The 26967-nt window shown below is 43.8% G+C and overlaps 2 protein-coding genes across 2 annotated transcripts; both read right to left on the reverse strand.

Annotated features, from left to right (window-relative positions):
• Positions 1-577: 577 nt before the first annotated feature.
• serpinc1 (serpin peptidase inhibitor, clade C (antithrombin), member 1) lies at positions 578-6824 on the reverse strand (the record flags this gene model as incomplete). Its single annotated transcript, XM_080005553.1, has 8 exons — positions 6701-6824; positions 5609-5972; positions 4894-5109; positions 4495-4632; positions 3194-3412; positions 2438-2612; positions 904-968; positions 578-760 (listed from the first exon to the last, which is right to left on the reverse strand). The coding sequence occupies exons 1-8, from the start codon at positions 6712-6714 to the stop codon at positions 578-580; spliced, it is 1374 nt and encodes a 457-aa protein (XP_079861679.1). The 5' UTR covers positions 6715-6824.
• A 641-nt stretch (positions 6825-7465) lies between these two features.
• Positions 7466-22343, reverse strand: stil (STIL centriolar assembly protein; the record flags this gene model as incomplete). The annotated part of the gene is made up of 17 exons (XM_080023980.1): positions 7466-7927; positions 8096-8175; positions 8602-8722; positions 9240-9324; positions 10658-10799; positions 11002-11168; positions 11556-11688; positions 12924-13008; positions 13561-13661; positions 13760-13916; positions 15282-15368; positions 16021-16104; positions 16202-16443; positions 21509-21687; positions 21913-22028; positions 22110-22220; positions 22330-22343. 17 exons carry the CDS (start codon positions 22341-22343, stop codon positions 7468-7470), a joined length of 2364 nt encoding a protein of 787 aa, XP_079880106.1. The 3' UTR covers positions 7466-7467.
• Positions 22344-26967: the final 4624 nt, after the last annotated feature.

Here is a 26967-nt window from a genome sequence, read left to right on the forward strand (position 1 = left end):
CTGTAAAACATATTTTGGTTTATTGTCCAAGGAAAATGTATGTCTTCTCATGTTGGACGACATTTCTTCTGTTATGTTATATGTATTTTAACATCGCAAACTTATTACCTTTCTTTTTCTTATTACTTTATTATTTACCTTAATGAAAATAAGTATTTTTGAGTATTTTTAGGGTTATCTGAGGTTCTGTGCAGCAGTTAAGTGTAACACGCCAGTGAGCCCAAAGTTCAATGTAGAAGCTAGGTGGCTGCACCCTGGGACGCTGCATAACGAGGATTCCAGCAGTGCTCATTCTCTGTTCTCACTTGTTCTCACTGGTTTGAACTTTTTGAAATTCTTGAGGGGGCTAAGCCAGTCTACACCAGGCTACATCTCCCCTAGCCCTGGTGTAGCAGTCCCCGCTCGGAATACTCTAATACTAGTACTCTCCAATAGTAATACTCAGTTACATTTTGCTGTGAAAAAAAGAATCCAACTCCAACTTCAACACTAAGTTTATTTTTAGGATTTAGAAGAAATGAAGACTGGGGGGGTGTAGGGGTCAGTGGTGCAGGGTGCGGAAGCAGGGGTCCATAGGTCAGGGGTCAGTGGTGCAGGGGTCCGCCACCCTTCCGGTGAACAGCAGCGTGTTGATGCCGGCCTCTCGGATCAGGACAACGAATGGCCGGTTGATGTTGACAATTTCTCTGTTGAGGTCGATGGAGCGACCGACCGCGACGACCGCCGTGGAGGCAGCGGCTGCACTACCCTCCTCGTTCACCTGCAACACAGACCGCTAGATTCTCACTGATCGCTAGAGGGCTCACTGGCCGCTAGAGCACACAGACCATCTACCAGTCAGGATTTGATAGATTATTGAGTACTGTAGTGTAGGTGCAAATCAGTGGTACTAGTCAGGCTTACCTCCAGAAAGGCTTTATGGTAGGCTTCCGAGATGTAAATGTTGTTCCCGTCCTCCTCCAGAAGACCTGGAACAGACAGGTTAGGTTAGATCAGACAACAGAACTAGTACTACCACGGTACTACCAACACAGTACTAATGACGGAGGGACCGTTTAGTCCTGCTTGGAATCAAGCTTGGATCAAACTACTCGTTTAAATAAACTGATTCTGAATTTTGTCCCTAAAACAGTGGCGAGCTCTCAGTCAACAGTAAATGAAGTTTAAATGAGACAGACAGAGAGACGGACAGACAGAGACAGATAGACACCGACAGACTTAAGCCGTGTTTCCACCGCAGGAACTTTTTTTTAAGGGACCTTTGGAGGAACTCCGTGCGTTTCCCCCACAGGGACCAGGGTCTAAAAAAAGTTCAGAGGACAAAATCCCCCCTCTTGCGGTCTGTGTTGCAGGTGAACGAGGAGGGCAGTGCGGCCGCTGCCTCCACCGTAGTCGTTGCGGTTGCTCCGTCGACTTAACAGAGAAGTTGTCAACGTCAACCAACCATTTGTCGTCCTGATCCGAGAGGCCGGCAAAGTCCCCGGAACCAAAAAGTCCTTGCTCATGTGTCGTACTTTTCAAAAAGACTTTGGGGGTGGGGCTTGCAGCGCTGAACATTTCCGATTGCATTGCAGATGCATTTTATTTCAGATACCATTTTATTTTTAAATCTGCAGACGCAAACTGGCTGTTTGTACGGTTTGTTGTTAGTTCTAAAAATGTTCAGTTTGTAAAAAATGGAAAATGACTAATTTTCTGTTTTTAGCAATAAAAAAGAAAAACAAAAAAACCTCTGAGTGTATAAATATGTATGAACACACTTACTGATGTGAAGTGTGTATAGTGGAGCGAGTACAACTTTGCCCTCCTACACAGTAGACCCATGTTCGATTCCCTGTGTTGAATTAATGTGTTTCAAAGTTGATAAAATCGTGTGTGAATATTATTTTGACAGTAAATACAAGGACAGAGAAATAAAATGGATAAAGAAAGACAACCAAAGTAATATTCCGCTACGCACTTTGGTTGCCTTTCTTTATCCGTTTTATTCTTCTTGTTATTTTATATTCTTCTGCATTGCCGCCACCTACTGGATTGGAGTGGAGCAGTTTGTTGTAAAGTCGTGCGCAAAAATGACGTGTAAAAAGTTGCATTTTCATACATCAGTGTGGACTCATTTGCATAACACTCACAGATCTCTAGACAATAGTGGAAACGGAGACAACAACAGGCTGAATTGAACCTGTTAGTTCCTGAAAGTAAAGTTCCTGGGACTAAAAGTTCTGGGTACTTTGGGTGGAAACGCAGCTGTAGACACAGACAGATGGACAGGTGAACAGTTTGGAATCAGGTCTTGTGTTGAGGAACTGATGCCGTATTTCAGAATGATCGTTGATCCTAATCCAAATTAAATTTTGAGCAAATCCGCAATTTTATCTCATTTGATCTAATCCTAATCTTGACTCTACGTTGGAACCACTGAATGGAGGCGGCTCACCTGGGAGGCTGGCCTCGTGGGGGTGGAACAGGTCTTTCAGCCCCATGGCCTGAAGCTTGTCCTTCAGACTGAAGCTGTCCTCCACACGGAAGCGAGGGAGCTGCACGGACACCCTGGTCTCCTTCAGGTCCTCCAACCAGCCTGTCAGCGTGGGCAGGTCCAGCATCTCCTCAACCTCAACACAAATAGCTGGAATGACTATCCAGTAAAAACAAGGTGCTGCCAAAGGTTCCACTGGAACTGACCGTCAGCTTCCAGAAACAGAGTTAGAATGAGATGTAGGATGTTCAGGGGAATTATGGTGTTTGTGTTACAGAGAAAAGTTTGTATTGTGACTAGAGATGGCACCACGTCCCATTCCGCCTTATAATACTGCAGAACAATGTTTAAAATGTTGTCAAGGGGAGTGTTTTTTTGGAGTCGTGCTCAAGAGTTGTGAGGATGAACTTCAGGAGAACATCAAACTAGCAGTGAGCTGAGGAACCAAGGTTTTACCAGACTGTTTCTAGAACAATGATTCCCTGGATGTTTGTAGGACAATGTCTTCTGAATGTTTCTAGAATGTTTCCTGCATGTTTCTAGAACAGTGTTTGATGGATGTTTCTAAAACAATGTTTCCTGGATGTTTGTAGAACAGCGCCCCCTGTGTTTGTAGAACAGCATTTCCTGGATGTTCCTAGAATGTTTCAGGATTCAAGAGGTTTCTTCGTCACATACATGTACATACTTTCCTGGGTGTTCCTAGATCAGCCTTACCTGAGCTAGCGGTGTCTCTTGGCTGGGCAGGATGATCACCATGGTGATGTCGTCTCCACGGTACGGCAACTCTAGAACCTGAACCTCATCGTTCAGGAAAGATCCGTAGCGGAACTTGGACTCTTGATACATCATTGAGACGGGACAGGTTCGGCTCTTACTGACGTGGAAGTCGGACCTGTAGACGTTGTCTTTGTCAAACTTGCTCTTCCACTGACCCTGAAATTGAGCCAGATTGACGTCATTAAAGGCTAGGTTAGCATCTTCTCACTGTGCCTCAATGCGGTCCAATTGTATGGTGGTATGGTTTGCTGGAGGAGTGAGATTGTATGGAATATTACGTTGAAATATTATATGAAATGTAATGTAAAAGAAACAACCTGGGTGTCACAGTGAAGTGTCAAGTACAGCCCCTTTCCCACCTGCACTGAAAGCAGTAAATCTACTGGCAATGTTCCGTATTGGCGTCTGGTGTCGATGTTCTTTAAAAGTCGTTCTGTAAATATTCCCCACTCTAAGTAGTATAATTTCCGGGAAAATGTTGGTACGGATGTGAATGGAGGTGTGTGGGAATGGAAGCAGTAACATTGTCCTAAAAAAGGGGTGAAGACCAATCCAAATGATGCACAAAACGTGGATTAACCGCATAATTATTTTGTAGAAATATTACAAAAGTTATTTGTTTTCCGGATTAAAAAAAAAACCCGAATCCAAACCGTGGCGCTTGGCTGCAAAGACGAGAAACTGAAACACGTCCAGTCTCTACGGAGACAGGTCTTTATATTCTTAAATGTTTATTCAAGACTATATATTATTATTAAATGTTATTCTTAAATTCTTTTTCTTCTTAAAGGTGCTGGGGAGCGAAGCGCTGGTCTAAAACCAAAACGTATTCTGTTTCCTAGCCTAATGTGATGTTAGACACCTTTTGCGTGAGCGTTACGTACTGTATCCATAACAGTCATCTATGTGGGAACAGACTCCGTACAGAACTTTTCCGTAAAGGAGGCCATGTGGGAATGACTACCTACTGCCTTTGCCGGATATTTTTTATCCAGCAATGTTAAGGATTCCATGTGGGAAAGGGGCTTATCATATTACAAACTCTTCTTTCCTAATAAACATAAACCTATGAGCAGCATCCATCTCCTTTTCCTGGAGATGGACTTTCTGTGGTTCTGTATGCCTGCCGCTCCTCTAAATTAAGACCCCAGTGTTCATCCTGGGCATTTCGGTCCAACTGACCTTGGCCTGGATGGTCTACATCCAGTTCTACTGTATATCCAAGCTGACATTCTGACCTTGAAGTAGATCGTATTGACCAGCACAAGGACCGTGTTTGAGTCTAGCGCCCCCTCAGGCAGAGTGTCTTGGATCCGGTTCTCTGTTTTGTTGGAAATCCAGTTGTTAATAGTGATCCTGGCTTGTTCCGGTTTCTCCTAGAAAAATAAGACCAAGACCGGAGGTTTATCAGGAGCCTTATGGCATAAAGACACCATGTACTAAAGCAGAAAAAAATTCAAAACACAGATCAGAAACAATGCAGTCTAACATCGAAACCTATGAAACAGACCAGACAGTATAACGGCATAAAAAGACTGGAAAAAAAAATGATTTAAGTTTTCAAACAGATGACACCAGGAACCTCCACTGTATTGGTAAAATGTTCAAGATGTTGATATCTAAAAAGGAGAAATGACCTTGAAGTTGAGCGGCAGCAGTTTGGCTCCATAAACAATCTCACTGATGTTCTGGTAGGTCTGGTTGAACAGCAGGGACTCCTCTCCAAAAAGTCTGTTGGCGGAGATCAGCTCTGTGCTCTCGTCCTTCTTGCGATACAGGCGACAGTTAAGCTTCGCAAAGAAGAAGTGGACCTGGTCCGAAGTCTTTTCTTTGATGGTGTCGAACTCAAACACCTGAGGGTAGAAGAAGAATGGACGTTTGAAGAGCATCCAACATACTCCGCTATGGCACACATGATATACTGGAAATTATTTTGACCTCCGATGCATCTACTGATATCTACTTTCTATTAGTATATACTTATAATATATATTTAATCATTCTTTACAGTATTATTCCCTATCTATTTATATTTTTAAACCCAAATGCAGTAGTCACAACTTTACTGTACCACCATTCTGCCCCTGCCGTGGCTTTTAGGTTTAGCTTGTGCATAGAGCGCACGTTTTTTGTTTTTTTTTGGATTGTTTATCATCTGATTGTGTAAAACAAAGCACCAACCAATACAGAGTGAAATTCCTTACATCTAAATTTACTTGGCCAGATATTATCATTATAATTGAGGCAACTCAAGACTCATCTACTTCCTTTCTTCTGTTGATCACATTGGACTACTAAACTGCTCCCCTGAAATGAGGGATTCAAAGACAGCAAGTCACTAGTTAATGGTACCTCCATGATCTGCTGCAAGGTTCTGTTGCAGGCTCCCAACTTGGTCATGGCGAAGGCGGTGGAGATACTAATTGGGGACATGAATATGTTGGCATCGCTGGCCTTGCTGCGAGCCAGGTGTTTGTAGAGGGAGAGGGCGAAGCGGCTGTTGGCCTTAGAGAGCTCCCAGACCCTGGGGTTGGTTGATTCAGGGACCTGGTCGGGCTCCGAGGCCTCGGTGGGGCCTTGGTCGTCTGGGCTGCGGTAGATGCAGCGAGGCTCCAGAGGGAGATCTCTGGGCTTTGCAGAGCAGATGTCTGCAGCCATGGAGGTGGCGAGCAGCGAGAACAAAGTGAGAGTCACCAGCCAGGGGACTGATTCCATCCTAGAAGAACAGAGGATTTGATACCACGACTTGTCTAAAGACATCATGAACTTTAATGTCCATAAGTACGCCTACTGTCCTTCCCAAGTCCAAATGAAAGCATCAACATAACCAGGCACAGTGAAACTTTGGATTCTGGTTTTCTGTGTACTGGAAAGTACACTGTAGACTAATATATCATAGAAGGTATACAGTAACAGTAGTAGGACTATTGTATTGCAGGCCATTGTGCACTGGTTTGGTCCAATTGTCTCAACCAATTTCATCTATCAGGTTATATGAAATAACTATATCTACACTCGTACTCCATGTGTTATTTTCATGCACAGAGAGGAAAACAAACCAATAAGATGTTTGTATTTCAGATAGAAACATCTGAGTAATGACAGCAGTATTAAAAAAAACAAACCTGAAATCAGTATCCAGACATTTGTTTGTGAGCTTTTAATTCTTCTGAAATTCACATTTGAGAGAGTATGAAGGTGCTTTGGTTTTCAAGTCTTGGACAAGTCCTGCTCTATACATTACTTTGTTTTATTTAGTTCTTACATCACTCATTCTTTTTGATTTCAAGAAATCGATATCCAATCCAACAATGTCAAAAAGTATTAACTAGATGAGATAAATATGTACTGAGGTTCAATATACCCTTATCTTTGTGAAGACCTTTCTCTAAACATTCTGCACCAAGTCATTATTCTACATTAATAATAAAAGGAGACTCATACCTCAGCAGCTTCATGGTCCAGGTCAGTGTCCTGTGTGCTCAGTGCCCAGTTTGCTTACTTCAACCTTTGAAGTATTGATCCATTACTTCATCATCAGTTGTAGTACTGAGTCATAGTACTGGTCATAGGACCTGTAAACAGCATGAGGTTCTTCTTCCAACAGCACACAAGTACTCTTTTAATACACACACATTGTCTGTACTTCACTGGTGGCTGTGATCAGTGAATTCAGGCTATTGGTTTAATCGACAGCTGTCCCACGCTGCTAGAGAAGAGCCTCCAGGATCTAGTGTCTCCTGTGCAATTTCTATCTGCCCCCATAGACCAAAATCTCTGCCACCAGTCGAACATTTAGAGCAGCGTTGACTTCATGCAGGTCATATTCCAATACAGAATCTCTTCCATGTTGCCTGGAAATATTCAAGACTCCACAATGAAATTAAAGCTTTTCTTAGTAAAAAGTAAATTCTACGGGTGCAGATGCAACGAGTTCCAGTTTTTTACTGAAAATAATAACCAGTACTCAGTACACCCAGTACTAAGTTCTGGAGGCATTGGGGAGTACTCAGTATGCAGAACTGGTCAGTTCACAGCGGTTTCATGTTAAATTAATGTTGGCTCGATTTTAAAACTCATTAAAGTATTTATTAGAAACTAAAATACAGGCAAATACAGACATGACATAACATTATTTCATGAATTAATCTCATGTTCCGGGAGTTGGATCAGAAGAGGATTGTGGGAAGGTGGACCTAGCAGCTGTTTGGTTAGAAGAGCTTGGGCAGCTGCCTCAGTCGACTCAGGTCCAGGAAGTTTCCCACTGAGCCTTGGGGCGGAGCTAAAGATGCCAGCTGTACAGGACAGTTCTCCTTGTCACGGCTGGATGGAGCGAGCGGTTGGTGGATCTGAGGAAGGCCGGTCCCTCTGCTGTGTTTGAAGCTGAAAGTGTCAGAGAGAGGTAGGCCGACTGGATCTTCCTCATCGTCCTCCTCCAGAAGACCATACTTCCTCATGTAGCCTCTGGTGGCCACAGACATGTTGGCAGAAGAGAGGATGTTGGTGTGTTTAGATGTTTGACGGCAGATCTGGCGGTCAGTTAGGTAACGCAGGGCGATGGCGTTGGCTTCCAGACTGAGATCTGCAGAATTTTCTGGAAGCAAATTGCAGTTGGACTCAGAAAGGCTCAGTCTGGAAACAACAGCAGCTGGGTTGATGCTGGCCAGAATTCTGCAGGAGGAAGAGGAGACAATCATGTGCTTAGTCCTGGACCGCAACCAAAGATCTACAGCATCCGGATCTATAGTGTCAAGACCTACAGCATCTAGAACAAAGAACTACAGCGTCTGAGCCAAAGATCTACAGCTTCTGAGCTAAAGGTGTACAGTCTCTATTTACCTGGTGTTCTCCACAGTGCTATCTTCAGGTGGTTTAGGTTGGGCTAGCTCAGAGTGCATGCTAACTCCTAGCTGCTGAGGCTGGCAGAGTGTAGCAGATATCACAGCATCGCCTGAATCGCACAACGACTTCCTTCTGGGCGGCTCTTGCCGGGAGGAAGAGGAGGAGCAAGTGGAAGGCTGGGATCCATCAGGAGACGGATTCAGATTTTTGTTGGACTCCTCTTCCTGCAGACGACTGTTGACTTGTCGCTGGTCAGAAAAACATACTTATTCTTTACTCCTTAGTAGTCATCTGTCATCGTAAAACATCACATCATGGAAATAAGAATTTATCATTTATGAGACATAAGCAAGAATGTTGGTTTGAAATCACACTTCACACCACCTTAAAGAAAAGGAGGGTAAGGAAAGTACGTCTGACTGTACAGTCAGTCAGGTGAACAACCTCAGTCGGCTTCTTTAATGTGGCATTTGGAGTTGATAAAAAGATAATGTGTGTTTTACCAGCAGGTTTGGGTAGAAGTTGTGCTGGTCATGTGGTGTCGCCTGGCTGTCTGGATGGAAGACCATACTGGCACTTTCTCCAAGGACAGGACTCTGCCGACAACGAGCCCCATCTCCAACCCTGCAAACAGCACAGATCCTGTAGGAGCTCCACATATAAGTTTTTAAGTTTTAAGTATAATTGAGGTGGAGCATGAAACTGGAATCCAGTTTCGGATTGAAGTTTGTCTGAACTTATCACATATAGTCACATATTAAACAGTGAGTAGCTTGGTTTTTCCTCCTCATTCTTTCTTCGTCCAGTGTTTACCAATAAGGAAACAGGTACACCATGCTGCATTAGATACCAATCCGATTTCTCACCAAGCATTGGGCCAGACAGCCGATCACATTTATCATTGTTCTGTTAGACAGCCAATCAGATGATCACAGTGTCCCTTTCCATTTTCCCTTCTAGTAGCTTCCTGTTCTGGGCCAAGCAGGTTTCACTTTGTTGAAAGTGCCTCCATATAAGCTGGAAGGCATTATGGAACAAAGCAGGAAATTATGAAGTTTATAGTTTATTTTCTATGTGGAAATGTTAATCTAAGCCTGTGGTCACATGACCCAAGCACAGTGAGTGTCTGTTTGAGGCCAACCTGGTGTGGGCAGGAGGAGAGGAAGGGAGATCACTCGATTTGGAGAAGCTTTCGTTCCCTGGAACCCCCCAGAACAGACTGGCACCTGAGGGATGGAAATAAACAATGGACAGATGAGAAACCAATTACATTTATTTGAAAGAAATACAAAAGTAGCAGAGTCTTCAGATTGGCTTTTTTTTTTTTGTACCTACCAGATTTGCAATTACCAAAAGAAAACGCCAGATTTGTGTGTGGACAAGACCATAGATCCTTATAAAGACGATAATTATAACTGTTGTATATGCATCATGTAGACCCACTATTGCCAAAGTGTGGTCGGCGTACCCCCGGGGCTATGTGGATTGATCTAGAAGGTACGCAAAGTAAATCAGCGATTAACCTTCCCAAACAGTTATGTTGAATAGCGACTGCAGTCTAAGTACCAAAAATAAATGCATGCACCGTAGTCTAACAACAGAACAGTATTATCACAATGTATAATGTCTAATGTTCATAGAATATCAATTAGGCTACAAAATAACTGATAGCGTGTGAAAAGGGCAGGGTCGTTTAATTTTCTCGAATTTAACTGGAATGTTGCCCGAACATAATCCTGCCTCCACAATCCATTAATTATGTAAAAAATAAGAAAAATCAAAAAGTGATAAATATTTAATGGACAATCTGGTCACCACTGGTTTAATTTTTAAATTACAATTATTTTGCTGATTGAGTGCATGCAAGGCATCTTGAATGAGCGGTGCTGCCATGCAAAAGCCACAATTGTAACCTTGAATCAGCTCAATTTAAGTTGCTCTTTTCGTTATATTTGCCCCAGACAATGATGAGTTGTATTGTGATTGAAGTATTCTCTCGCTTCGTCTCATGCGCTCTCATTGTCGTTTTGCTTTCACACACACACACACACACACACACACACACACACACACACACACACACACACACACACACACACACACACACACACACACACACACACACACACACACACACACACACACACACCTTTAACTGCAGTCGCTAAATTCTGCTCGGTAGCACTTCACACATTTGTTTTGGTTGTTTGTCAAGGAAGATTGTCAATTACACGAGTAGAGGCAGATTTCACAGTCTAGGACGAGATTTTTATGGCCGTGAACTTGGTAGGGCCCTAGTCATGATATATGCCGTACAAGATCTGTATGCAGTACCTCATCTCAAAATACTTAATTCTGTTGCTGTATCTAGAGAAAATGTATGAGATGCAATTACAACATGTATGAGATACTGCTGTACTCTTTAGTGTTTATAGTTTATTTAGTTAATATAGTTTATGTCTGGTCAGTACTAAAATGCTGATTTAATTTTTTTTTATTTAAATGAGCAGAAAACAGTGTAAAATTAGGATTGATGTTGATGGGGTAATGTGGAATAACCTGTTTCTACAGCAACACTGGTTGTACTGAGAGGGGCGCCAACTGGTTTAGGTGGCTGGATGAGGTCTTGGATGGGGGGCTGGTTGGGGGCCTGATGGTTGACAGGCAGAGGTTTCACCTGACCTTCCAGTAGCATCTGGATCTATAATTGAGCATTGAAAACATGTCAATTATTTTCCAATATTCTCTCCAAACTATTGTCTTTAATATAAAAGAAGACTTTGTTAATCCAGGATGATGTGTGATTATTTGTACTTGTACTGCTTAAAAACAAAAGTACTGACATAAATACTGACAGACATCCCAAATATAACATTGTATTGTATTGTATATTGTGGAGACACCTGAGACTGCAGCAGTCGCAGCTGACGGTCCTGGTCCAGCAGTATCTGGTAGGCATCAGAGGGAAGGCCTGCACCCCAATATGGCTGAAAACGCTGCTTTTGACAGGAGCAGCCCCCGGAGGGGTGGGGTAGTTCAGCAGTCTGCTGGGGCGACGGGGGAGTTTCAGCTGGAGGGGGGCATGTGTGCATTTGATGAGATGAACAGGGATGGCCAGCTGGAGGAGCAGGCATGGAGTCACTGTCTGCCTGGGTGGAGCAAGGTGGAGGAGGCAAAAGGCCAGGGAAGAGGGGGATGGGGGTGAGGTTGTGGGAGTGGCCAGGACAGCAAAAGCCACGGGATTGGCTGAGGTTGGATTGGGGAGTGCTATGGAAGTGCTTCTGTCCTGGGTTTGGGTTGTGGGTGGGGTGCGAGATAGGGGTTGAGGTAGGGTGGGGGTTTGGGAGGAGAGGCGGGTGGCACTGGTCACCGGACAATGAGGAAGATTCTGCCGGGCATCCAGGTTTTGGGGAGGGTTTAACGGAGTGGACTGACTTCCTTCGCTGTGAGGGCTGACTGGTGGAGGCCTGGGTGCGCTGACCAGCAGGACCAGCAGGAAAAGACAACAGACTCGGCTCCCTGGCAGATTGAACAAAGCTGCTGTCCATCAGCAGAGACAGCTCTGGAACTGAGGGCTGGACTCTCCTGTTCTATACGGACAAACAGGCACACGATAGAACCAGTGAATACAAGGAACTCATACTGGTTAGAGTTAGCTAAACGATTTTGTTTAGACTAGATTCTTTTGATGATACCTTATTAATACTGGAGGGAAGTTTGGGTAAAAAGGTTCTGACTGTGTGGACCCGGTGGTTAGCCTAGCCTAGCCCAGTGACTAGTACCGGCACTGTTGGCGCTCAATGAGATGCATTCGGACCAGAGGAGCAGAGTCCTGAATCAGAGCCAGGACTGTGGTAGAAACTTATCCCCTGCAACTCAAGATCTCCAAAGCTTCCTAACCCACTAGCTCCCAGCAGATGTTGTTCAGGAACGTTTGACAACAATCAGTTTATTTAAGCAGTAACATTCAGAGGAAGAGAGTTACCATGGATACAAAATCAGAAATACTTTAATAATCCCAGGGGGAAATTAATTAAAAGGGGAAATTACTTTAAATTAAATTACCGGAAATTACTGGCCTGCTGTGGTTGTATAGCATGGATATCCAGCTAAAGTACAACAAAGTAGGGATGCACCGATTGTGAAATTCTGGGCCAATACTGAAATCAATGTTTAATGTAACAATTTTGCCGATAGCCAACGCTTTGAGTTCCCCTGAACGCAGCATCACTTCCTACTTAGAGCACTGCAGAGAGTCTCGTCTGTGTCTTCTAAAATCTAAAAATCTTAAAATAATGGATGGCATCGAAATATTCAACATCATGTGGAAGTATTTTCTAAGAAGAGTGCAAAATACACGAGTAACCAGCCGTTTCAACTACCACCTCAACGACCGACATATGGGAAACACTGGATAAACATCGGCCGCTGCCATTGGTAAATATCATCTTATTTGCCGATGGCAGTCAAGTCACGATACCGATGTACAGCCGATAAATCCATGCATCCCCCCTAATCAAGTCTGTTGCTTTGATACATTTTTAGTCACTGTTTCTCGCATTAACCTGAGCTTTAGCATATTAAAAGAAGAGATAAAATCTTATCTGAAAGTGCTGAGTGCTACAAACTTAAGAATATCATCTCAATTTAGGATTTTAATCACAGAATTGGTGACCTGTTTCATTGATCTATAAAATGTCCATAATAAAAGGGCCCTGATATTCTTGGAAAAGAGATTAATAAATGTGGTTACAATAAAAATCAATAGGAAAACAGCGTGCAGAGGCAAGAAGAAGAAAACTGGTTGTGGAGGGGTGAGACAGACCTGCTGGGTGGGGGGGTGTGGATTGGGGGAGGGGCGCGGAGACAGGTCTTCCACTCCCGAGTCGTGATCAATGATTGGCAGGTGGCTGTGACAAGACACAAGATGGCTGAACATCAAACACAATTGGAGAACCTGAAATACCTTCATCACCACCTAAGAATACACTGTAATGCTGCCTACTGAAAAAGAAGAAGAATCTTTAATCCTCACAGCACACCACTTGAACACATGCATTCATGCAAACACACATAATGTGCTTTGGATGGTGGTCGGTAAATTGGGTCCTCATGGGAGAACATGCAAACTCCACAAAGAAAGGCCTCTAATTGGGAGATAACCCGCCGGAGCACTGTGCCAACAACGCCACAGGAGGGAATCGAACTGAGGACCTTCTTGCTGTGAGGCAGCAGTGCCCACAAGTACGATGAAACCTTACTATTGTCCACAACAAGCACCATTACTGGTGAACACCTTTCCTTTTTCAGGTTTTTATTCAAAACAAGCTTCAGATGCTGTAGAATTCACAAGCTGTCAAACAAACATGTAGCAAAGAGAGGAGGGAACATTTAGCAGGAAGTGGACAAAGTTTCTATGGAATGCAGCATAAAAACAAAATACTCAAGGACTTCCTCTTTACCTCAGCACTGAGCTGTGATCAGACAGTCCTTTGCCGAGCTCCTCTTCCTGGGTGTCATCAACGCTCAGCTCACACTGCAGATACCCTACGGCCTCCACATTCTACACACACACAAACACACACATTATCTCTAGGACAAAATTTATGAACTATTTGAAATTCATGATTTACTCCATTCTCCTGTTAGACATCTGAGGACCTGATAAAGAGTAGTGGTGTGGGTGCTGGTCAGCAGCTGGTACTGGAGCTCTGGCCGACCAGCACTTCTGCTGACAGGTCGACACTGGAAGAACTGGGTCTTGACGTGGCTCAGAGGGAACAGGACCACCAGGAAGGAGCCACTCTCCGACAGAACCCTGCAGGAAATAAATAAAGACATATTTTTAGCTTTATTTAGTTATAGCCAGGGTGCCAATGGGGAGAGGTTAAAGAGGGTTGCCTACAACGGGTAGGGGGGAGAAGAGAGGAAAAAATAAAAATAATAATAATAATAATAATAATAATAATAATAATAATAATAATTGATACAGCATAGTATTGCAATATTTTATCACTATACAGACGCCAAGTATCAATATTTTATTATAAAAATTGCAAATACAAGTTAGTTTTTGGTACTAGAATAATAAAATCTATTAGATTCAATCAATAAAACCTCTTGTTCTTGTTTAGCGTTTGTTTCCAATAGAAACATTACGGAGCTGGAATCAGCACCAGGAAGTCCCGAAGAAAAACTAGTGTCAACAAGATTCAAGAGGTTATTTGTCACATACAAATACATACGGTCATACATATATGCAGTGAAATGTTGATTACGCACAATAAGCTCTAACAAATACAAAAAATACTAAAATGTACGTAGTCGACACAAGGCGCTCACGCAGGCAGCCTCAACAAAAGACGCAACGTGTCATCGATGACGTTCGTCTATATCATGTGTATGCAACAGTTATCCTGTCTGTAGATATAAGGACCACAGTCTTGGATTTCGATTTGTTTGAGTTTCTCTGTAAATAAGCAGCCATTACAGTTATGAAGAGAGTATAATTTTCATTACCAGCTCCCCACTGTTTGTTTGTTGACGTAATAATAAACATGTTCTACCATTGGAAAAAATGGTTGGTTTTATTTCATTATTCACAATGCGACTGGTGAAAATAGGTGGAAAAAGGGAAAACGCTGTCAAGCTTGTCTCATATGAAGTGAGTATGTTAACAATGGCACTGTTTGATGTAAACCTATCACCTATGCAATGTGACGTCCGTGTACTGACTCTACTGATGCAATCGCAAGGTTACATCATGACCTAAGCATTTTCAAGAAGACCAAAACAGAGAAAAAAAAGATGTGTTTTAAACTTTTTACTATAGTCAGGTGAGAAAGAATGTAATAATATATCGCAATATACGCAATATCGTACCGCAATACTTGGTGTATTGCAAAACAAAGAATCACAATATTATCTTATCGTTTTGTGAGATCCCTGCGATTCCCAACCCTATTGCCTACCACTGCACTAGAAGGCTCAAAAGGTAAACACCAGACACTAGAGGCGGGGGTCCAGACTGATTATTTAGTCACATTTATGCTCTTATATGTTGTCCTTTTGTACTATTTTCAGTAGGGACCAATAGTGCTACGTGTGGAAAAAGTTAGTCTGGAGGCCTGACTAGAGGGCCCCACAGGTACACACCAGACATTGGGGTGGTTAATATTCTCACCTGGACTGGAGGGTAGAGCTAAACAGGAAGCGCAGACAGGATGCCCAAACCAGAGGGTTAGTCACATGGATGATCCCACTCAGCCATCTGCACAATTACATAAGGAGTCCATCGATCACACCCACGTTTCAGTAATGTAATAAATGTAATAAATGTCTCAGTCTGTTCGCTGTCTCTCATGCTAAAATTATGGTTAATGGCGACATAGCACCACCGCCACCTACAAGTCAAAATAAGGAGCTGTGGATAAGAACCAGTGGCAGAAGTAATTCTCAGAACTTTTACTTAACAAGCACACACTTACAAACAAACACAAAATGACTAATAAAAGTCATTCCCGATTATTATAACATCTTTAAAACACTGACATTTATATTTAAGTAAAAGTATACCAATTATATGCAAATATAAATCCAGACTCTTTATTTAGACTAGTAAGTAATGCTAATAATAACTTTGTGTAAAACAGTGGTAGAAATGTAGTAGATTAAAAAGTATAGATATTTGCTTTCAAATGTAGGGGAGTAAAGTCCAAAGGTCTCTTAATCTGAATGTGCTTAGGTGCAGATACAGCAGATGCTGCAGCAACAAACCACTAGCAGACCAGTAGCGTTTTCAAAATTCAATGCTCTGAGTTTCAGTTTTGTTTTTTTTTTAGTTTTAAGTGCAGCTAACCTCAAAACCACAACACACTGCCAATACACCAACCATAGCATGCAGAAGGCAGCACATGACTTACACTCCCACCAGTGGCAAACTGGACGACTTTGGATCCGACTCCAGCAGCAGGAGCAGCTTGCGGGTCTGGTCCATCGTGAGGAACCTGCAACATCCAAGCTGTTTATAGGATGTGCTATAATGATATTCAGAAGTATGTCATGTGACGTTTAGTTTAGAACAGGAAGAGAAAGTCGTTTTACCCCTGCTGGCGCTTGGCGCTGCGTAGTGACATGTCGGCACTCAGGCTCCGGGACAGAGCAGTGGGAATTATTGGGATGGAACTAACAGCCTCCACGTCCAAGCTGTTAGCACAGGTCAGCGCTAGCCAGCGGACGCAAAACGCTAGCCGGTCCCCCCGCTGGACGCAGCTAACATGACCGCTGACACGCAGCAGCTTCGCCAAGTTCACTGGCTCCCGGCCGCTACACGCCTGATACAACATCTGGATACAACCGGACGACGGTAACAGAATGAGTTGCAATGAAGACCCGTCTCTCCAAGCAGTTTTTGAAGAAGATGAGGACTACCTTTCCCAGAGTAAACAATTAATCCACTAAAATAATAATGAAAAATAAATTTAAAAAACCCACAACGACAATTGCTTCTCGTTCCTAGAGAAGCAGACCTGCCATCCTTTGGAAAACATTTTGAGTACCACAATAGTGAAACAGGGAGTATCCGTGGCCTTCGAGTTACTGCAGCTAAATAACCCCTCAGTTATTCCCACCGTAGCAGTCTTGTAACAATCATATCATATGCAAGCTACTACGGCTAACTATATACAGTATACAAATTCATATCATTAGGATATACCTTTTGAAATGCATCATCTCATAAACTTACCGAACATGTTTACCAACTAGAGATGCACCGATTGCAATTTTGTTGGCCGATTCCTATTAGTTTTTTTTGTTGTTTTTTCTGTAAGTCTGACCTGAAGATTCCGATTTCCAATCTGCTGTACGTCAATGACAAAAACATCTTGTGAACTGATCACGCTCACCTGATTGGACAGCTGCACATACCGACTAGACTGCAATGTTCAGTTCCCACAATAGTGAGACTGCTGATTTTGACACTGTTTATTATTCACTATGGAACAATAATAGAACATGAAACTATCACTGATATCCAAAAAAATTCAATATGGGACTGTCACCAAGTTTGAGCATAATGCAACCTGTAATTCTCACCAAGCTTAAGTAGAATCCAACATAACTAACATGGAAATGTCCAGTTCAAACTTCAAATGAAAGTCTTTCACTTTAAGTGCAAACATACATTCATATTATATTTATATGGTACTTTGCAAATTAATTGCAATCATCTTTAGCTTCAATCAGCTTCTCACTCTGGTTCACTGGAAGTCCTTCCCTCACCGTAGTTAGGCACAATATTAGAATATTGTCAAGTGATAAATAAATATATCTCATCTTCTTTGTCTACATTGAACTACCTCCAAACAACCAACATCTTTCACTCTTTTTTGAACGTCAACTACGTTACATTATGTTGGTATCGGGTTTGAGTATTGGAGCATTTTTACGACTACAGTACATTAACACAGTATCGGGTGTGTAAATTTGCACAGAATCTGAAAACATATCTGACACTGATCGCCTGCTGAAAACCGACCGATTCCGGTCACCGGCCGATCAATCGGTGCATCCCCGGTTTCATATGTTATCATTACAGTCACATTTTTGTTCATCCGACAAATGTAGTTTAAATATCCAATAAATGTACGGTATTGTTTTGTATTTATTGATTTCTGTCATTAAATGACCACACACACACACACACACGCACGCGCACACACACGTGCGCGAATAGAGTGGCAAATGCTGGAAAGACAGCTGACAGCCCGGACAGACGGCAACTGGGGGAGGAAGGGCCAGCAACCCAACTTGCTTCTTCTGTGAAGAAGAACCCAATTAAGCTACGGAAAGTCCCAAGAAAACACACCCCCAGGGGAGCCCGAGGGGGGGTGCTATGCATATGTAGCAAGAGCTGCAAAGATTTGCGGGGCCTGAAGATTTAACAGGCCAAAATGCAGTGTTTGGTAGGCGAGCAGCTGGAGCAACGCACAAGGAGCAACCTTGGTGAGACGCAGGAGGAGCCAGGCCAGGAGTAACCCCACAGTGCCCAGAACCTCCGAGTTCCAGAAGCTCTAGAACCACCCACAGCACAACAACACACGCGAGTTAAGTGGCCCCCAGCCAGCAGCAAGAACAAGTGGCGCCAATTCGATGAGGACGTGGACAGTATCCTGGAAGCAACCTTGAAGGGAGAAGCAGATAGGAGACTTGAAGCAATGACGACCATAATCATCAGCCTTGGCACTGAGAGGTTTGGTACAGTGGAGAAGGGTGGCACCAAAGGCCAATACATCAAGAACCACAGGGCAGAGAAGATCACGCAGTTGAGACAAGAACTGCGACTTCTGAAAAGGCAGTTCAAGGAGGCTAGTGAGGAGGAGAAGAGGGGGCTTGCAGAACTCTGTAACATCCTCAGAAAGAGACTCTTAGTTCTCCGTAGAAGTTCAAGCTGTGGTCAAGGCTGCCAGGGCCAACTCAGCACCTGGACCCAGTGGAGTGCCTTATTTGGTGTATAAGAGGTGCCGCAAGCTCACGTTCCGTCTGTAGAAGATCCTGAGGGTGATCTGGAGGAGGGGGAAGGTAGCCCAACAATGGAGATTTGCAGAAGGAGTGTGGGTTCCAAAGGAGGAGAACTCTAACTTCGAGCAGTTTAGGACCATCTTACTGCTCTCCATGAAAGGGAAGATATTTTTCAGTATTGTCTCCAAACGCCTGACAGAGTACCTCCTGAAGAATCATTACATCGACACCTCTGTGCAGAAGGGTGGAATTCCAGGGGTTCCAGGCTGCCTAGAACACAGCGGTGTGGTAACACAGCTCATCCAAGAGGCACAAGAAGGAAAAGGCGACCTGGCAGTGCTATGGTTAGACCTCGCCAACGCATTCCGCTCCATACCTCACAAACTGGTTCAAACAGCATCACATCCCAAGTAACATCAAGGACCTCATCTTGGATTATTATAACATCTTTAGCCTGAGATTTACTTCTGGGCCCATCACATCAGAGTGGTACCGACTGGAAAAAGGGATCATCACTGGCTGCACCACTTCAATGACTCTTTTTGCCCTGGCCATGAACATGCTGGTGAAGTCGGCCGAGGTGGAGTGCAGAGGAACAGTATCTACGTCTGGAGTCCGGCAGTCCCCCATCAGGGCTTTCATGGATGACTTGACAGTTACAACGGCGTCAGTCCCAAGAAGCAGGTGGATCCTCCAGGGCTTGGAGAGGTTCATCACTTGGGCTCGGATGTCTTTCAAACCGTCAAAATCCAGGTCTCTGGTGCTTAAGAGAGGGAAGGTTACAGACCGGTTTCGCTTCTCCCTTATCCAGATTCCATCAGTTACAGAAAAACCCATAAAGAGTCCCTGGAAAATCTTTAACTGCTCACTGAAGGGCGCTGCCTCCATCAGAGCAACCAACCAAGAACTAGAAGGATGGCTGAGAACTGTTGACAGATCAGGACTACAGAAATTCAAAGCCTGGATATACCAGCAGACTGTGGCTACCCTACCCAGGATACTGTGGCCTCTGCTGGTGCATGAATTCCCACTGTCAACAGTTGAGGGGTTTGAGAGGAGGATTAGCAATGGAGGATTACCTCCATAGATGGTTGGGATTGCCAAGAAGCCTGAGCAGCATTGCCTTGTATGGCAACAGTAATAAACTGACACTCCCCTGCAACAGTCTGAGTGAGGAGTTCAAGGTTGCCAGAGCAAGGGAGGTGTTGCAATACAGGGAGTCCAGGGATGCAAAAGTCTCCCAGGCACGCATTGAGGTGAGGACCGGAAGGAAGTGGCGGGCACTGGAAGCAGTGGACCAGGCGGAATCACGTCTACACCACAGAGCGCTGGTGGGATCTGTGGCTGTTACCAGAGCAGGACTGGGCAGCATACCAACCACCAACTACATCAAGGCAAAGGGGAAAGAGAGGCGGGACTTGGTCCAGATATAAGTGAGAGCTGGGGTCAAGGAGCTGCGTGCGAGCCAGATAGTGGGAATGAGGCAGCAGGGTGCATGGACTAGGTGGGAACAGGCAGTGGATCGCAAGGTCACAGTCTGAGTTGCGGAAGGCAGAACCCTTCCACATCAAGTTCCTCATTCAATCCGTGTACGATGTTCTGCCCAGCCCATCTAACCTCTTCTGTTGGGGCAAGGTAGACTCACCATCATGTCCCTTGTGCCAAGGAAGAGGAACACTGGAGCACATCCTCAGCGCTTGTCCTAAAGCTTTGGAGAGAGCCGGTACCACTGGCGACACGACCAAGTGCTGAAAGTAATCGCTGAGTCCATCTGTAGCGCGATCGACCAGAGCAAGCGTCTTCCACCATCAAGACGAGAAATTGCATTCATGAAAGTGGGACAACATCCAAACCCGCGCCCAAAAGCCCAGGCAGGTCTTCTTGGGTCAGCTTGCGACTGGCAAATGAAGGTGGACCTGGAAGCCCAACTCAAATTCCCCGAAGCCATCGTAGAGACCACCCTTCACCCGGACATTGTGCTGTTCTTGGAAACACCCAAACAAGTGATCATGTTGGAGCTCGCAGTGCCTTGGGAGGAGCGACTGGAAGAGGCGGGAGAAATATGCAGAACTGGTGGAAGGCGCTGCAGAAAGGGGTGGCGTGCAAAGTGTTTGCCCATCGAGGTGGGTGGCAGGGGCTTTGCAAGCAAGTCCTTGTGCAAAGCCTTTAGCCTCCTGGGCATCACTGGTGTGTGCAAAAGAAAGGCCATCGGTAGAGCTTCAGAGGCAGCGGAGAAAGCCTCTAGATGGCTGTGGATCAGAAGGGACAAGCCGTGGATGAATGCTTCTTGGACACAGGCCGGGAACTGATCACTCCCGGTCAGGTCGCCTTGGGTGAGGGTGTCTGAAGTTGAAAGACCTGAAACACCCTATGATCCCAGGTACTATCACTGAGGATGTGTCCAAGTGCATCATGAGCGCGCGCACACACACACACACACACACACACACACACACACACACACACACACACACACACACACACACACACACACACACACACACACACACACACACACACACACACACACACTTTTTGCGTAGTTCCAACTGGCATTTTGTACCTGTGTATTTTCACTAAGAATTGCGTAGTTGGTACACAAAATGCGTTCAGGTTGGCAGGTCTGGAGAAGGTTCAGCTATAACATACATACTATGATATACAATGGGATGACACTGACAAAATGTATTGATTGAAATGGCTTTGGTCAAAGGCATCCGATCAATGAGGATACATCAAATCAATGTAATTCCTCAGATTAAAGACTACATTTCCCATCGTCACACAAAAGTACAAACTGAAGAACGGAACGGAACAATATATAGAATAGTAAAATACATATCCACAAACAGTGAGAAGAACATGGTGATATGATGTTCCACTCTGTACCTGGAAGGAAGGGTTGATTTCCGCTGCTGGAAACACCGGCTCTACCGCCTCCTGGCTCACCAACACACAAGGAACCAGAACATCTCCCGGAACCAGAGTGGGAGGAGCTTTGGCTGGAGTGCCGCTCTGCTCCCGGCCAGGGTCGAAGCGTTCCAGCGTAATGGTGACACCTTCCTCATCTGGAAGAACACCACTTCACTCTACCAGCATCTGAGACGCTTACAGGAAATTCAGTTATGATGCTTCACTTCAGAGACACCATCTTGTCATTACTGTACGGCACTGTGGTCAATATTTATCATCTTTAAAAATGCTTTATGAACTATTACCACTATATTGACTTGACAATGCAACATTATATACAATTAAATTATTTAACCCACATAACCCTGTAAACCTAGTACCTTCATCCACGCTGACAGACCCCAGAAGGAAGCAGCAGAATTTGGGTTGGCCACTCTGCCGGGCGTGGCGCTGAGCAAGGCGGAGAGCCTTCTCCAAAACCAGGAGCCTGGGGTTCCTGTTTGAAGCAACAAAGCCTGAGGTTAGAGCCACAGAAGCAGCCATGAGCAGCTCACTAGCAACCTCCAGCGCCAGTCACCTGTAGAAGCAGAGGTGGAGGCCCCCAGCAGGGCCCTCAACGGGGCTCGGGTCCCACAGAGCCAGCCTGGATTTGGGGAAGCTCAGTGCAGCGAGGACCTTTCCTGAACTTCTGCAAAGCAACATGAGATACTTAGTTGGTATCTTAGTACTTTATTGGTGGCAGACTGACACCAGCGCGTGTATTTAACCAGTAACCAAACTAGGTTTACTGAACTTACCGCTCAGTGTTCATGTTTCCGGCCCAGAGCAGGTGCTGCTAAACTCACGCTAGCTGTGTTGGCCCGCCAGCTACACTGACCGGGCACTGAACCAACTCATTCGAAACGCGGTCCTCACACGAACTAACCTCCTGCGTGTGGGGGTCGAGTAGCAAAAAGTATTTACAGCATTTAGAAGTACAACAGCAAACTTCAACTTCCACAGGAAAAACAAGCTGAGAGAAAACTGATTCTGGCGCTGTTTCTATGATTTAATGGCGGGGCGGGAGGCTCAGCCAATCAAAGGCACTGTGTCAGGGCCGCTGACCAATGGCGTGGCGTTCTGTTTCTTCTTCTTCTTCCATGAGGAGTGACGGCAGTTTGCATTGCTGCCACCTTTGGGTTTTTATTAGAATTCAGTGTTCAGTGTCCATAAAGCCGTTTTTTTCAAGTCCAGTTGCCATCAAAAAAACAAACGAAATAACCACTTCTTCCCTTCACCACTGTCTGCACATTCTAATACACTTTTAACCTTGTCGTCTACCTCCCTATTTACCGTAATTATGTTGTCATTTCAGCCTCATGGCATTGATTGCAAAGACCCGTTGGATGTTTTCCTACTATCAAAAGTGTACTGTAAAGGTTGCTGTGCCCAATTCTCACCCTGCTTATTATTACTTGCTCTTTCCGTTTCATTCCCCAACTTCTTAACATAGCGACCCTGTTTTGGATTGTGTTTAAATGTCTCCACTTTGTTGCATTATCCCAATGCTGTTGCCACTGCCATTTTACCTTTTATCACACAATGCCTTTTACCTCTGATTTTGATAATTTAATATTGATTTGATTTGAATTCCTTTTTTGACTGCTTCTCATGTCTATTAGTCTGCTCTCTCATTTCTTGGGATACCTAAATGTGCTGGAACCCACTTGAATGTGACATTTTTCCCGTGTCTAGCTATTCTTAAGTGGGTAGACGAGATTTCATAAAGCAGATCCTGATTTCTTGCTGTACCTGTCTTAACTTACTTGCGAGGGCTGATGCAGAATCACTACATATTAATATTTTGTTGCTCCATTCCATGTCATCTGCATTCTCATGCCATCAGTATGGAAAACAATTCAACGGTGTACACGACGACAGATACCGTCAGATACGGTTTTTCATACATTTCACTGCATATATGTATGAAAGTATGTATATGTATGTGACAAATAAAAATCTTGAATCTTGAATCTTGAATCTTGAGATAGCAAGTCGATTTTCTCTTGTGAATGTCCACCTGGTACCGAGGCAAAGCACCTGCAGACCCCCGCCTCTCAATTCCCGATCGGAATTTCTGGTTCCCAGACAGGTCTAACAGGCCACATCACAGTTTTGCCAAACTCTTTATTATAGACTCCCATATCTTTTGCCATTTGGTCTCCTGTCCAGCCAACGCTTGTTTTTTTGGTGTCCTCTCCTTCTCCCAGCATGTCTGTAGCACTCTTTTTGTTGGATAATTGGCTACCAGTTGTTTCTGACGCAACCAGCCTGGCATTTCACCTGCTTCGACTTGGAGTGCACACACTGGGGAAGTTTTAACTGCTCCTAAACACACTCTTGGTGCCCAAGCTTGCATAACATCCAGGTCTGCAAACAGATTTTGCCAAATGATTTCCATACAGTTTCAAATTACCTTCCCTAATTTTCTTTCTTGTGAAGAACATAGCTTTTGTTTTTTCCACTGAGAATTCAACTCCACATTTTGTTCCGTACCTTTCAACTTGTTTAATTCCATCTTGCATTTAGTGTTCAACATGTCTCCCTCTTTTCCACACAGCCCCTTCATCTGCAAGCAGTGATCTCCCCACATCTTCTAGAATATATACAATATATCATTTATCATAATGGAAAATAAAGTTGGACTTATTACACTCCCCTGAGGTGTCCCATTTTATACAGCATATTGGCGTGAAAACTCTATCACCCTATTTTCTGACCTAATTTTCACCTAAAGAGTGCTTCAATCTAAAAAGCCCATAACCCAATTAAAAATTTTCCCTCCAACTCCCAATAAGTGCAGTTTAATTAGAATCCCCTCTTTCCATAACATATCATCTGCATTTTCAGCCTCAAAAAACACCACTGCTTCTTAACAGTATTTACCTGAGCTTTCCTTATATCACAGCACTGGATCCATAGTGTTCTTTCCTTTCATGAATCTGCTTTGGTATGTTGCCACCATATGTACCTCTTTTTTTTTTCTCCAAGAAGTACATTAACCTCTCATTTATCATATATTTCATTACTTTACAGATGTGTGATGTCAAGGTAACCGGTCTGTAGTTTCCAGACCTGCTGGCTTCTTCTCAAGGTTTCCTTATTGAAATGATGTTGCCTTCTTCCAGCTCCCTGGCATTCTTCCCTACATCTTCTTCTACCGCAGCAATAATTTCTCCAGACTTCCTCCACTTACATGTTTGAGCATGCTATAACTTATTTCATCTTTACCAGATGCAGTCTTTTCTGTTTTATCTTGTACCCTTCTTAACTCTCCCATGCTGAAAGGGATATTTTGCTCATCATCAATATTATCTTTTCTACGTGAAGCCTCCATGTATTCAGATTTGCTATTATCTCTGCCTCTTCTTCCTTCTTGAAACATATTATTGGAGCTATGCAACCATCACAAAAGTGTTTCCCATTAACTCTGCCTTTTCCTTGTTACCCCAGTCTCATTTACCTGGGTCAAAACCTGGTTACTCCATTCCCTCCTGTCCTCGCCCGTCTTTTTTTTATCATCCCCCACACCTCACCGAGCTGCGTCGGGTTTCCCATTGTATCACAGTACTTTCTCCAGTGTGTCCTTTTGGCCTGTCTGATTGTCCTCCTTACTACTGCCGGGGCTTGCTTGTACTGAATCATATGTTGAAAAGTATGAGCTCTTTTAACTAACTGAAACGCCTTATTTCTATTTCTCACTGCTTCGTTACACTTATCATCCCACCATGACACTATTTTCTTTTTGTCCTGCCCTTACTTTTAGGAATGGATTCTAATGAAGCCAATAACGTGCCTTGCTTTATTTTGCTCTGGCTAATCGCGAATCTGACTTAAATATCTATCACTTTATTCTAGAAACTTCTCACAATTAGCTTTTTCAAGGATCCATTTCCTACCTCTTGTTTCATTACTTCTCAACCCCAATAAGCAACACTGTGGTTACCTCCACAATGACAGCCCTTTGGTTTTACTCCCTCTCCACATTTTCCATATTGATGTTCCCCCACCACACCCAGCGCACCTTCTCTTTCCTTTGGGCACTTTCTTTGCTTTCTCCACCAGCACTTCAGTGTACCATATCCCAAAACTCTTGCATGCTTCACTTCTCCAACTTGTCCTCTAATGATTGTGGTTAGCTTCAGCGGCTCAACTTTCTTTACTCCCCCCTCTCCCTCAAATCTTACCACTGCATTTAACAATTCTGCCTGCGGGTCCTTCTCCTCATCCTCTCTCCTTGGTGCCATGCCATGTTCTGACAGCCAAATATTCCGAAATCCCAATAGTCCGAAAAATCTATCGGACATGGACAACACCCTAACCTTAACCTCATACCTAAACATGACCATCGCTAACTATGACATCGACTATTGGGGTTTGGAACAATGGGCTGTCCCCCTCTCCCCTCTATCTCCGTCCCACCTGTGTGAGCGCCATCCTTATTGTTTCTCTTGCGGCTTCATGCCTTCATGGCTCTACTCCCTCTCACTACCTCTTCCCACTCACTCTCCCTCCTCTCATCTTCCTCACTAAAGTCCATGCTGTTGCTGCCACCATCCATCTCCCTCCCTCCCACCCTGTCAGAGTTTGTAAGGAGCAGTGTAAGAACATCGTTCCGGACCTGTACATCCCGTCGGTCCATATCCCTACAAACTGTTCCCCACAATACCCACTCCGACAACTATTAAGTCCAGACGTCCGTAATCCCAAATCAGTGTAGTTGAATCAGTCAGATAGTAAGTCATAACCGGGCATAGCAATATACAATAATTTAAAAAGCGTTTGCTAAATGTAATGTAATGTAATGTAATTTAAACCTTCCGCAACCCGTCCTCCACCACCGCTACCTATGGCGTGGCTTTCTACAAAATATGATATATGACTACAACCAGGTTACGGTTTAGGAATGTCCTACTTTTCATTTTAAAAGGGAAACCCCTTCTTTCACAAAATCGAAATACAACATTTTTTTTAAATAATAATTTGAATAAAACATCACTTTTGTACAAGACTGAAGTACTGTATAAATATCGTCGAAGAAGGGCCTACTGATACCACCATAGTATAAATATTAATTAATAAATAAAAATAATAGAAATAATAATAATATAATCATGGTATTATAGATGTAGATATAAATTCATAGAAAATGTAATTCTGAAATCGAAACCAAAATCTACGTAGTATGATGAAGTATACATTTGTAAAAATGTAGGAAGAATGTGATATATTTGACCACCTGGGGGTAAAATGATTCAGAGCAGCATGGCTCTTTATAAAACAGGTAATGTTTTTCAGGCAGCGTCCATGAAAAATACACAAATTCAAATCTCATATTTTCCATTTTATTTCCAGAACTTTTATTTCTCTCAAACGTACAAAGGCTTCCTCCCGGT

This window comes from Zeus faber (assembly GCF_960531495.2).
Source record: "Zeus faber genome assembly, chromosome: 1".
NCBI lineage: Eukaryota > Metazoa > Chordata > Actinopteri > Zeiformes > Zeidae > Zeus > Zeus faber.